Raw genomic sequence first — 14020 nt, 5'->3', positions numbered from 1 at the left:
AAAAAAAAAAACCCCAAAACAAAACAAACGAACAAATAAACATAAAACCACAAAGTCTGGACAATACAGGTAGAACAGTTGTGCTGACAGGTTTCTTTCTTTGTCACAGCAGCTTTTTTTTCGTTGTGTAGAAAAACAGTTACATATTTAACTTATTTACACTGACAGAAAGTGGAGTTTCACTGGTCTGGCCCACTTAAGATTAAAGTGGGCTGTATGTGGCCTGCAATGTATAACGAGTTTGACACCCCTGCTTTAACACTTATTCGTTCAGTACTCTACCAGTGTTCATTCTTGAGACCTTCTCAGACTCTGGTCTAGAAGCATTTATCTCTGGCTAAAGATCATCAGTGTCCGTCCTTCTGTTTGTAGTACTTTAAATCTAGAGAGCCCTGAGATCTGCTTCAGTCAGCTTTCATTTTCTGCCTCTTCCTTGGAACATTTTGTAAGTATCAGTCTCTGTAATCAACTCCAAAGAATACTTGACTGCACTGTGAGAACACTTTGTCTCGCCCTGTTTGTCTTAAAGACCATCCAGCATCACAGTGCTTAAATGCGGACTCTTTCCTTTTTCAGTGAATTCTTGATGTTTGTACTATTTTGAGCAGCAGTGAGGAATTTCAAACTGAATTCATGTTTTTACTCCCTAAATTTAAGCTGGCACACTGGAATTATCTGAGAAGTCAGGAATTAATCAAGCATAATGCTCAACCACAATTTTTTTCTGCTCATGAATATAAGTACATGACTATAATAATTATAACTTTAGCATCTTAATCAAAAAATAATAATATACTCTATTTTTAAATGGGGTCATTTTGATTCAAGCACTATGTGAAAAATAATGATAGGGTGGCCTTTTTGCTGTTGGTGTGCATTGCCTACTTCTAAAAAAGAGAAGGCAACAGTATTTCTGGATTAACAAGATCCAGAAATACTGTTGCCTTCTCAGTGGATTTGTGAATGCAAAAACCAACAGTGATTAGAGTGCAAACCCATGAACCCATGTAGTAAATTGCACTGCAGAATGTGTGTTTTGCTATTTCTTTCCCTTTTTTTTTTTTTTAAGATTCTCTAAATATTTTATTGACATTATGTACCATAACTGGAGAAATTCCCAAATTATTTTCAATTTAACTTAAAGAGACTTTCTTAACTTGCTGGTTTGACAACACTATTTCAAAGAGTAGAAATAAGGAAAGGGAGTCTTCTGCTTATATTGGTGTGGTGCTATTTCTATACCCAGTCATGTAACAAATAACAATAAATTCCTAGTAAATTCTTCACCGTGTTATGGTTACACAACTATCTTTTGTTGCCATTGCTTGCACAACACATTGCTTGCAATAAATTCAAAGTGTGAATCCTCTTGAATATAACTGAGTTCTCCTTGTACAACATGTCTTAAATTCCACATGATTCCATATCACTTTTTCATAACTGCATTACTTCTAATTTCAACAGAAATGTATTTACTGTTAGAAAAACCGCTGGGATTTACTATATTAAAAATATGCAATCCACAGTAGCAAGCGAGATTTGCATCTGTTATTTTCTTCCCCCCAATACTTCATACGTTCCGCAGCCATTTCATTAGGTACACATTGCTTGTACAGGTTCGGACACCCTTTTACAGAAGTGCCTTAATTCTTGACACAGATTCAGCGACATTGTCATTATAGCATCACACAGTTGCTGCAGATTTCTAGAGCTACAGATCCAAGATAAGAAACTAACGTTCCACCACATCAGAGGTCCTCTATTAGATTTAGATCTGGTGACTGTGAAGGCCATTGAGTACAGTGGACTCATGTTCAAGAAACCAGTTTGAGATATGTGAAATATGAGATATGTTATTGGTAGCGTGTGTGTGTGAGAGTGAGAGTGTGATTCTGTCTGTAAACATGAATTGATTCTGATAAAAATTGAGTGTGGAGTGGGCTCATGTTAACATTAAATTTTAAAATTTGTCTTTCTTCACCCAAGTTCTTCTACATCAACTGATTGAAAATTGACAAAAAGCCTTATCTTAGAAACTATGATACTTACAAGTTTGGTGTGTATTGTCAACATATAGAAAATATTATATGAACATGACATTTGACCTCTAACCTTTCCCCCGCAAATTCACTGAGAGAACTGCTGCTTTCTGGATCGTTTCCCTCTGTAAACTCTTGATGGTTGAGTGGGAAAATCCTAACAGATCAGCAGTTTCTGAAAAGTCAAATCAGCCATTCTAGCACCAATAACTTTACCACATCAAAATGATTTAAATTACCTTTCTTACCCATTCTGATAGTTTGAACTTCAACAGACTATGTTTACCTATCTAAATAGCTGAACAGAGTTTTGTGCTAATGAGCAGTTGAAAAGGTATAGCTAATGGAGTAGTGAGTGTTCATTAACCTTTAATTTTTGATGAAACTTTATCCTCCTTGGCATGAAGGATACCAGTGTTGAACAGAGTTTTTGAGAGGTATACCACCAGAGACCTTGGATCCAGCTGCTTGAGGGTTTGTGCTGTTCTACTTTTCCCACCCCAGAAGTGTTCTGTACTGTACTCTGCTGCTGCACTGGACACTGGAATTAACCACTATTATCTCAAAGGTTTGATAGTTAGGGGAACCTTTCTCTTGGGAAATGACCAGTCATAAAAAGTCCTATGAGCACTCACCTCATTGAGAGGAAAACCAGTAGCATGGACACTGTGCAACATGGAGCAGCTGCAGCTGTGATTCTCTAATGGTTACAGATGCAGTCCAACATGTTGATGGGGGATTCTGTGTATTCAATATTATGAAAAAAATAGACCAGTTCTTAACATTGCTTACTTATTTTGTGGTGGATCCACTATCAGTGTTCTAATTTATCAAAAGGACATACAGCCATCAGATATTTTCATCTTTGTCATCATTAAAACTCAGTTCAGTTTTATTAATATAGTGCCAATTAACAAGTTTACTTTCAGTTATCCCCTATGGCTATACCTGTTGTAGCAAGGGATTGCTACAACAGGTAGCTCTGCATGTTTCATTTAACAATTTACACTGGTTGCCTTTCCTGATGCAATCTCAAAGGAATTTGTGTCTCCTCATGAGATCGAACCGGTGATCTTTTGCTTCTAAGGCGAATGTCACGGTCAGTGATAGAAAATATTCTGCTGATGTAACCTCTGGCCAGGAGTCAGTTAGTCAGTCAGTATTTTAATATGTCTATAAGCACTGATGTTGCCATTTATAAATGTCATGTGCCCAACGCCTTCACACTTCCAGCACTGTGCTTCACTGTTGAGACTTTGCATTCTCCTGTTTTCACAGCAGACGTGCTGGACCCCATCTGAGCTGAACAAATTTATCTCGGTTTCAGCTGAAAAGTATGCTCTAAATATTCTTCAGGCTTTTTTTCATGTTCTTTGTCATAAAATAGCAAGATTAATCTTTTTAAAGTAATGACCTCAGCAGTTAATGTCTAAAAAAAAAAAAGCCCATGGTTGATCACTAGCAATGTGCTTCTCATTTTTTCATGGTCTTTAACATAGAGGAAGGCTGTTGCAGCTCTGATTATTAGTGATACTGTACTGATTCTGTACCTTTTAATGCTAGAACTGTGGTTTCACAGATTTGTTTTGAGCATCAGTCGTCCTGCATCTTTTTTTTGCTTGTCTTTACTGGAACCATGGGACAAATTTTCAGATAGACACAACCCATTAATTCCAGTAAAAACAAACAAACAAATGTTCACTCTCACCTGTATTTTCAAAATAGATTTTATAATCTAATATACTGTGCAAAGTTTCAAATCACCTCTCATTTCTTTATATTTTGCTTTTAAGGAGCTTTATAGGAGCCAAATCTCTTTTTAATTCATTTTTTTAAAGGTGTAATATGAAGAGGGGGGCCTTAACAGCCCACTGATAATAGTGTGCATCTAACTTAATAGGCAAAATCAATATTGTTTGAACACAATATTTATCCCTTCAAGCAAACTACACTTGGTGATAATATTTAGCTGTTTTCAGAGATAAATTTGTCCATTTATTACCCAGGTCCATTAGGTTTTGGATGAATCTTTTATCATCCAGTCATCATTGAATTAGAATATACCCAGAAACGTGCTCTTCATTTTCCTTCCATCGTTTTGTAGTAAAATAAATTCCTGAATTGTATCAAAGTGTAATAGTATCGTAAGCAGGATAATGTAAATCATCCCTTGTTCTTTGCCAGGATAAGGGTTGAAAATCTTTTCCTCCCCTGCCAGATGTACTGTGATCCTAATTTGTCCCATTTATTGAATTTCAATTTGTTTGAGTGTTTGTGATAGGAAGAATAACCTGGTCAAGATGTTCATGTTCCTGCCTCAGCTTGGGATTTAAAACTTAATAATGGGATTAAATTCCACCTCCTATTGTCATTCCCAATTGTTTTGCTCAAGAGGCTCAACATTATGGCATACCAATTGTTCTTTTACAGTTAATATTAACTCATAAATATGTCACGAGGTATGAAATTCAGTTTCTTGAGTGGACTCCAACTTATGCTCCAGCTAGTTTTATAGGTTTTTGGAGTATTCAGCTTGTAGCCTGAGATGGAACTAAAGGTATCCAAAAACACCAACAAGTTTGGAGTTGATATTTCTGGATTTGGCAAAAAGATTAAGATGTCATCTGTAAATCAAGAAAGTTAGTGTCCTTGATTGAAGTATTACTTTATTATTCTGTTAATTTTAATATTACAGGATCGAATATTACTATCGTGGGTCAATCCCTGACTTAGTTCCTAAATGGATATGATGTTGTTAAAGACTTGTGAATGATCCCAAAGTTGTTTCCTGAAATCTTTCCAAGTGATTTCAAAACCAGCAGACAGACTGTGAAGGGCCTATTGCACAACTTTGTCTAGTCCCTCTGCAGGCTGAAAACTGAAAGCTGAAAACTTTTGTTATGTCTCCATTTATTATTAATTTTGCCTTTGGATTGTTTAGCAGAGATGGATACTTTTTAGTGAAGGTATTTTTGTATTGTTTTCTATAAAAATTTCCAGTTCACTTAAATGCTCTCTCGTACTGCTTGCAGTTTGTTGTGCTCATGCAGAGTATGGTGGACGTTATCCTGCTTCTGCCTTTGCCAGATAAAGCCGTTCTGCAAGAAACGGTATTATTTGAGAAAGGAGATTTTTGGTTCTTTTGGCCATGATGTATGTTAAAAATCTTATAATCTTTGTTCACAAAATCAAGAGGTCAGTCCTAAGGATGGGAAATAGCAAGAAAAGGCTGAAGTTTGCCAAATTACACAAGAACTGGAAATCAGAACTGAAAATCGGTGGCAGGGGTCCAGGTTCAGGTCTGGCCCATACCCTTTCCTATCATTCCCCTTCAGTCTCTCTTATCTTCCTGTCACGGTGTACTGTCCTATGAAAAACAAAGGCTATAAATGCTCCGCTAATTATATAAAGGAGGGCCATTTCAGCCAGTGGTGTTGGGCTCTTGTCAATTAATGGGATTTTGTACACAGCATCAGATTTTGATCCACCATGCAATACGATCTGGAAAGCATCTGATTGGCCGTGGTTTCATTCATCACCTCACAATAATGCCAGTGCAATAAAAGCATACCTAGATGGAAAAACACACAGAAGAACTCTATCAGTCATAGATTGGCCTCCTCAGTGCCCAGAACACAACATTATTGAAGCAATTTGGGATCATCTTGACAGAGAATGGAACAAAAAGCAGCCAATGTCCAAAGAAAAGCTTTCAATGTCTTTCACGAAGCCTGAAGATATATTCCTTGAGACTACTTAAAGAAATGACAAGGTTTCCCTAAGTGAAGTTCAGATTGTGTTGGGGAATAATACCATATAGAGACTTTCAAGCGTGTTTATAGAGGAAAACGAATAGAGTACAAACTCTATTTTTGCCCTCCTGTATTTCCATGTATTTTTACATGTTTCAGTAACCTGCTACACCTATTTCTATTATTTTCCAAGCAATATATTAAGGAGTGAGTGGTGGCTCAAGACTTTTGCAAAGCAGTTTGTTTGTAAATATTTCCACTTAATTACCTCTAAATGTTTGCTTGTATGCATTTATTTTGTCAGTACAGTGTCTTAAGAGTTTACAATTCTTTTAGGATATGGAAAAAGTTGAGCCAGATTATTATTATTATTATTTTTATTTATTTATTTATTTATTTTTAAAGCATCACCACTGCATCAACAGACTGATGTAGTTTATTTAAGAGTATGCTAATCCACGAAGAAGGGTCATAGCTAAATCACCAAAGATCCTGTGAAATATAACATAGAATTAAACATTTTGCACATTAATTGGTGCATTAAGATTCATGTTTTTCAAACATTTTAGATTCTATTTACAATTTCAATTGGTCCAAAAGCTAAAAGACTAAAATACAGTAAGCAGTACACAAACTTCTAACCATGTTATACCACTGTGAAAATTGTAATTTTATTTTTTACAGTATATTTAGAATGCTTGTTTGTTTGTTTGTTTGTTTGTTTGTTTGTTTGTTTGTTTGTTTGTTTTTGCTTGATATGTAAAATGGGCCTTGCACTGCAAAGTTTTGGTAGATTTAAAAAGCTAAACATTTGGTTTGACATTTTTAGTAAAGTCTAGTCTTATTTTGGGGTTGTTTTCTAACTATCCTTACTGAGACTTGTGTCCATAATGTTGTTGATTCAGTCCAGTGTGCATGGACCACTGATTTAACAGAAGCTTTGATTATACTGACAAACACCAGGAATTCACTGATTTATGAAAATTTATTTTAATTAGTGGGAGAATTGATGTAATATACACAGCACTGCAGCCAGGCAGTATTATAAATGCAATTACTCATGCTAATAATTACTGTTATTACTGTAAAATAAAGAAATCTTTTTAATCACCTGTTAGCTATTCTTTGTCCACTTTTAAATGGCCATTTGCTTTGCTTACATAACGCTTACTTTTAACATATTTTGCACAGTATGTACCTGAGCTGTCAAACAATGCCAAAAGTCATTTTCAGGTTTTACTTAAAATGGTTTGAGCCTGTGGTTTTTATTATTGTCACTAATATTCTTATTATCATTAGTATTAGTAGTAGTTTTAATTGAACTTAATCAATGAAAATTGATCCGTGATGCTTTCAGGGTTTCCTTCAGGGTATAGTGCGTGCTGAGCCTCAACCTTTGGAATTTTTTTTTTTTTTTTTTTAAGGTGTAGGTGTGACATCAAACATGAATCAGCCTGCTTTTATTTAGCTTACTTACTTTAGCTTAAAGAAAAGAACAAGCAAAATGCAAAAGGTAAATGGTACGCCTTGCGGTTTACCTTCAGTTCAGCCGATTATTCATTCATGTATATTCACTAATTTATGTAGGTTAAATCTTCTCTCTACTTGCACTGCCAGCTATGTGTCTGAAATCGGAAGCAGAAGGTCCTACACCTTCTACTTTTCTCATTTTGTACCCCCACAAACACTCACTATGTGCCATAGTGCTATATTAAGAGTCGCAGACGCTGCACACCTTTTCGGAAATTCAACTTTGTGTTTTATGTAGTTTGTGAGACACCTGCCAGTACTGCAGCTTTATTTTTTTCCACATTTGAATGTGGTTCCCCCCCTTTTTTTCTTTTTAAACTTGATTATATAGTGAAATTCAGAATTTATTAACAGCCCTTCTGTCTATTACATCCTTGAAGTGCCTCAGGAATTCAGCTAAGAATGCAGCTGATTGGATTAAGTGCCCCTTGAGAACAGGCTGGAGAAAATTTAGAAGTTGTCACTCTGCTGCTAAATAATAAAACATTTCACATGGGTGTGTGATGAGGGGCCTTTTGCAGGGACAACGTCAGACATGTTATTACAGAGAGAGACTAAACCTGAAAGAACTGGAAAATTGATTTTTGTCTTACAAGTCTTTGTGCTGTGCTTTTTATGCAACAGATTGCCTTCAGACAGCAGTTGACTGCAGTGTGTAGAGGCACTTCAGTTCTCACTTGTCAACAGCCACCTGGCTGAACAATGTTTTACCCCACAACAAAATTAACAAGAGCAGAAGAAGCAATCTTCATCTCTGATGCCCTTTCACGCCCTTTATACACTTGGAAAGAAATGTCAGTGAATCCTACATCAACAAAAGTAAAAATAACAAAGTAAGACTAAAGTAACATTATATTGCACATTTAAACACTTTTGAACAATACATAATAGTATGTACATAGTCACAGACGCGTACATTTCGATTAAAAAGAGATCTTCTTTTAATTGTGTGAACTTGCTGTTAACTAACAATATATATGTTACTTTAATTTAAATGCAGCTTTCTATTTTCTTTGTGGGGTTATTTTGCTTTTATTTTTAGCTTTTGATATTAATGTTGTCATAAAAATATTAAGCTCATTATTAACCTCTGATCGTTCCACTTAAAGGTCAAGGTTGTTTTTCTTGTTTGTTTGTTTTTTTTAAAGCCTCAATGAAATAACATTTTTCTAAGGTTATCAATGACATGAACTGAGAAAACTTGTGAATTGTTGTGGGCATGGGATTGACCCCTTTTCTCAGAGCTTTATACCTGGAATTCTTCCCTCCCTGTTTGGATGCACTGGAGTCCTATCTTATCCTTTGTACTTTAAACATTTTTGTTAATTTAACCTTGTTTGTGGTGCAAATAGACAAAAAAAGAAAGAAAACAGAAAAATAGGACCCCTGACCTTCAGTTGAAAGCAACAACACACTTTGGAATTACATGTGTGTTAAATCGCTGTGCGGTGCATTTCAGTTGGCTAAAATATATGCCGTGTACGTGCTTGGTCCAATGTTCAGTTTAAGCCATTTCTCTCTCTTGATCTCGGAACTTTAAACAGTCCATACGTGTGTTGATATTATTTAGTTTTCCCGAGCGTTTTTTTTTTTTTTTTTGTCTAGCTAGCGTTACCTGAATTTGGTAATAAATTAAACACTGTTTGTACTGTCAGTGTTGTTCATTGTTGGCTTGTTCCTTTTATCTACAGGTAGCTTCCGTTACTCCTGTGACATCTGTGGAAAGAAGTATAAATACTATAGCTGCTTTCAGGAGCATCGTGACCTGCATGCAGTTGATGGTAAGTTTTGCACAATTTTCAATCATTCCTCGTGGAAAAATCTGTACTTTCTGCAGCAACTGCAAAATCTAAACAAAGGGGGCTAGATTGTTTATATGGAGGAAAAAAATAAAATAAAATTAAGCATTTTATTCAGGGACTCCAAAAAACAGAAGTGATGGCCAGTGTCTAAATGTGGTCTGCAAGTCAAGGGAATTAAGGGCCCTTAAACTTTTAGAAGAATGAAAGTCAGCAGAGGCATGGCAGACTACATGTGTGTAAATGAGCGCAAGGCAGGAGGAAAGGTGAGGATACAAGGAGCAGAGGTGAAGAGGAGAGTGCAGGCTGGGTGAACTCTGTGGAAAGAGTTACCTAAGTAAAATTTTACTTGTATAGCACCTTTCAAGATAAAAATCACAAAGATCTTCACAGAAGCTAAATCATAAAAACAAAAATTAACCAAAAGCAAGTTTAAAAATATGACTTTTTAGTTTTTTTCAAAAGAGACCACGGAGTCCACGGATCTCAAGCTCAAAGGGAGAATTCCAGAGTCTGGGGGCCAAAGTTACAAAAGCTCTGTCACCTTTCGTTTTCAGCCTGGATGGACAACCAGCAAGCCCTGATCACATGACCTCAGGGACCTGAGTGAGAGACGAGTGTCAGTGTGTCAGATTTGTGACAGAAGGATAGCAGCAAGAGTGAAAGGAATGATTTACAAGATGGTAGTGAGACCTGTTATGATGTATGGTTCGGATACTGTGAACCTGACAAGAAGAGAGGAGGCCAAGAAATAGCAGAGTTTAAGAACGGTTTAGGTTGAGCAGTTGAAACAAAGTTAGAGAGGTGAGGCTGAGATGGTTCGACCATGTACCGAGGAGGGATAGTGGATATACTGAGTAAAAGATGAGATGCAGGCAGGAATTGAACTCATGTGATTATTGTAGTATCACATATCTGAAAGAGCTCAAGTTTTGTGACGAGTATTGTGACAAGATAATCGGCTTGTTCATCTTCCTTTTTTTCTCTCAGATCCATATGAACAGGTGGTGCTACCTGTGGATGGCCTTAAAGAAGAGGAGCCAGTTGAACCCTATCAGAAAATTGGACCAAGTAAGACTGTTTGGTGTACTTGAGGTACACAGATATCTGTACACAAAATTCACAGTTTGGTAAATTCATTGATTGGTTTCGTTTGATTTAAGTTTAGCAGACAAAAAAGTGCCTGATATGCAGTTATTCTTATTGTTAGAGTTGGGATAATAAAATGCTGCAGTCAGTCAAAAAAGGCTTTAAACTCCTTGTTCACAAGCATAAAGTAAATAAAAATTATATTTTAAAATAAGTGGAAGTTGTGCACAGTTAACTTTTCAAAATCTGAAAATTTTGAAAAATATTTTATTTCTTTGTTTACTTCAACACGGAGGAATCGCATTAAACCAGGGAATTTTAATACTGAGCTGAGGGTTGTGTACTGAACCATCAGGACAAATGCAATAATATCGCTGCAGATGTCTGTACAGAGTATGATTTCAAAATGAAGACATACCACAGCAGAATGAGATTACAAAATTCATTTTAAGGTAGCTTGGCTTTTGTGTTTCCCTGCAGAAGAAGTATATAGAAAGATTTTCCAGAAAGTTTTCTTTAAGTTAAAATTCTGTGACGTTTTAGGGCCTTACAGTTTCAGTCTTCTGTCCAGTTAAAAGTATTGAACACCGTATAGTGAAAAGGCGTTAAGTCATTGTGATACTCAGTGTAAATAACACCAAGGATATACGTTAAGTAAAGACTGGTAAGGTTTCCAAACATAAGTCCATAAGTCCTTTTTCGCAGGGGAAAAAGCACTCACCCACCTCTACAGAGACAGCGGGTTCAGCAGACAGCAGCACGTGCCCCTTAAAACACTATTGGCAGTGTTTGCAGGTGGGAATCCTGCACTTATCACTGCATTAATGACTTTTATGGGTGATAGTGTGAACCTCCATGCACAAAACAGGGAAACCCCTGTGTTTCTAATCACTATTATGTACTGCTAAATGTAAACTGTAAAAAAAAAAACCAAACAACATCCAGTCAGAGTCACTGCTTCTTCCTCTTTCCACTCGATATCGACTTCTTGTTTTCTGCTTCTCTCTAGTGAAGTAAGGCATGTGCAAAAACACTATTCTTCATCTTAACTGAAGACAACTAATCCAACAGATTTAATCTTTACTCCTTCTTATTATAACCATCGTGGATACAGAAGAGGACAAAGGTTTGTTTATGTGTTTTCTTGTTTCCAGAAACTGGGAGCTATGTTTGTGAATTCTGTGGGAAGCAGTACAAGTATTTCAACCCGTACCAGGAACATGTTGCTCTTCACACGCCAATGGGTGAGTTCATTTGTTTTCTGTGCTTTATTTATTATGATAATGAGTCATTTCTTCATTTTATTTTTGTACAGTATGAAATCTCATATGCAGCTCTAAACCTTGTTGTATGGACAGTGTCATGTATTTTGTTTCTAAAGTTGTGCAATGAATGCAATCCAAGATGCTCCTTTTTCATGTAGGTTCATTTGATTTGAAGACATCACGGGTACAGGAATGTGGTAGCATGGATATGAGTAAATTTGGCCACAGCCAAACTGGAAAGATAAAAAGTAAGCATAAATTTTTTATTTTTTTTTAACTTTTTTCATTTATATAGGAAAAGTCGCATGCCTTATAACCCTTGAACATTTTTTTTTACCTTGGACACAAACACACATACTGAAATTTGACCATCAAATCTGCCTTTTTTGTCGAAGTACTATTTACAGATCACATACACTAGTGGGCCACACTGTAACATTTGAAGCTGATAATGTTCATAATAACTGCCATATGTTGAACATTTTTTGTGCTTAAATAATGAATTGTAGAATTAATTCTGCATTTGTAAATTAATTTTCGAATTCCACATTAAAAAACAGATTTTCAAAATGTTTTTTAAAACATAATTTGAAACGGTGATTAAAATGGACTCTGCATCCTCTACTTTACCTGCTAATCTCTTTCTCCTTTAACACACAATTCAAATGACTCTGAAAGAGTGCAAATTTACTGAGGAAGTCTGTAACTTGTACACATCTGTATGAATATAAAAAAAATTAATAAATAAAATAAAAATCTGCAAGAAATAAAATGGAGGGGGGGGGGTACAAAACTTTAGTAACTTTACTTCACTGTGTGAATTTACTGTTTGAGTTCAGTTTTGGTCTTAAACCAGAGAACACCACCTGGCTCAACAATCTTTTTGTCAAATTATTGGCAAAAAGTTTACAGTGGGTTTCTTCTGAGAGATGCTTCTAAGGCTGAAATTAAGCCAAGACAAACAACAACTGAAAACAAATGTATACATTTTAAAAAAAATCTCGTGATGAATGAATTACAGGCAAGCATATGCCCAAAAGGTTACTTGCTCTGGATGTTTCCGTGGAAAATTGTTTTATCACTCATCCAAGTGACTTCTCCGGTGTAACAGATGAGTGATGAATGTTTCACCCACTGAAAACCATTGTGCCCAGTTGAATTCAATTGACTTTTTTAAGGAGAGTTGTTAGATGCTGTGCTCATGAGGACAGTCTGTTTTAACTTGCAGCACAACACAAAGCGGCCATATTTGATCAATGATCAAAACACTTAATAGAGCAGAATTAAGACAAATGTAATGTCCTCATATGATAACACATCACACATGACCCAGCGTTGTTCTAAGAATGCAAACTTTCTTATTAGAAGTTTCCCAAGTTGCCAGAAAGGAACAGATTTCTTGCTGATCTTAATCAGTGGTCGTTGCTCTCTCTCCGGAATGGCTGCACAGAGGAACATCTATGATAAGCGCTGAGGTTTGTGTCCTTGTCAGGATTAAGCCATCCTCAGCTTCCAGGTTAGGAAAAGTGGAACCAGAAGATATTTGAATGCATCTCTCCACAGCTGCTGATGAATTCTACAAAAAACAAAGTTTGTTAAAAACACTTGCAGGTGAATCACCACAGATTTATCAGTGACATCCATTTACTCAAGAATAAGTGAATAACTAGAATGTATAGTTTATAATTTCAACAGTGTACTGCACAAAATGGAACTGGAATATGTCAGATGTGTGATGCTTGTGTGGTTTTTATTTTGATTTTTTTGATTTTTTTTAATTAATTATTTTTTTAGTACTACAAAACTTTGCAGTACTCATGCTAATTTAATGTGGAATTTTAAAAAATTATTTTGAAATGAGGTTTTTAAAAAACATTTTGAAAAACAGGTTTTTTAATGTGGAATGCAAAAATGAATTTACAAATGCTGAATTTATTCTACAATTCATTATTTAAGCACAGAATTCTTTATTTTGATGCGTGTGGCTCTTGTGGTCCTCCATAATTTTGATGACCCAAAGGCTCGTCTAAATTGCCTCTGAAAAAATACGTCTCATGTCAGCAGTGATAAGAACCTAGTCACTGATCACTGAGGAGGAAGAAACCATGAAGAGGCTGTTTGGGTGTGATGCTTGGCATCTCTGGTTTACAACTTTCAATTAAAAGACTGCTGCTGACAAATCAGTGCCAGATACCACAGGGAACCTTCAGAGCTTGAGGAGGTCATGCTCTGGGTGCTTGATGCTATGTTGACTGCACAAAAAACACAAGGAGCATATTAGGCTGGGAAGTAATAATGTTTTTGTTCACCAGTGGACATTCACATGTACACATAATTTCTAGATTTGGCAATGTATAACCTAAGTGCTCTGTGATTGGCTGAGGATTTAAAAAAAACTGCACTATTGTTGGAATTGTTAGTTTCTGCTAATTGTGTGTAAGGTTACTGTTGCATATGTGATATCTTTGCAGGAAATGAATCTTTGCTGAATGGTTGGGTGAACAATTTAAATAATAAATTTGATGTCATCTTTTTTTTTAATTGCC

At 35.9% G+C, this 14020-nt stretch overlaps 1 protein-coding gene across 4 annotated transcripts in view; it reads left to right on the top strand.

Annotated features, from left to right (window-relative positions):
- znf618 (zinc finger protein 618) overlaps window positions 1-14020 on the top strand; it is a 45759-nt gene that overhangs the window by 20176 nt on the left and 11563 nt on the right. For 3 of the 4 annotated variants that reach the window (XM_005720444.1, XM_013910181.1, XM_013910179.1), the window contains exons 5-9: window positions 9013-9102; window positions 10111-10191; window positions 10915-11004; window positions 11364-11453; window positions 11633-11722. In XM_005720444.1, coding sequence (XP_005720501.1) covers window positions 9013-9102; window positions 10111-10191; window positions 10915-11004; window positions 11364-11453; window positions 11633-11722 — 441 coding nt within the window. The remainder of the gene's footprint in view (window positions 1-9012; window positions 9103-10110; window positions 10192-10914; window positions 11005-11363; window positions 11454-11632; window positions 11723-14020) is intronic. The other variant, XM_013910182.1, reaches the window with a different exon arrangement.

Source organism: Pundamilia nyererei, unplaced genomic scaffold (assembly GCF_000239375.1).
Source record: "Pundamilia nyererei isolate P.nyererei 1_Seehausen unplaced genomic scaffold, PunNye1.0 scaffold00002, whole genome shotgun sequence".
Lineage (NCBI taxonomy): Eukaryota > Metazoa > Chordata > Actinopteri > Cichliformes > Cichlidae > Pundamilia > Pundamilia nyererei.
This window is presented reverse-complemented; position numbering and strand designations above follow the sequence as displayed.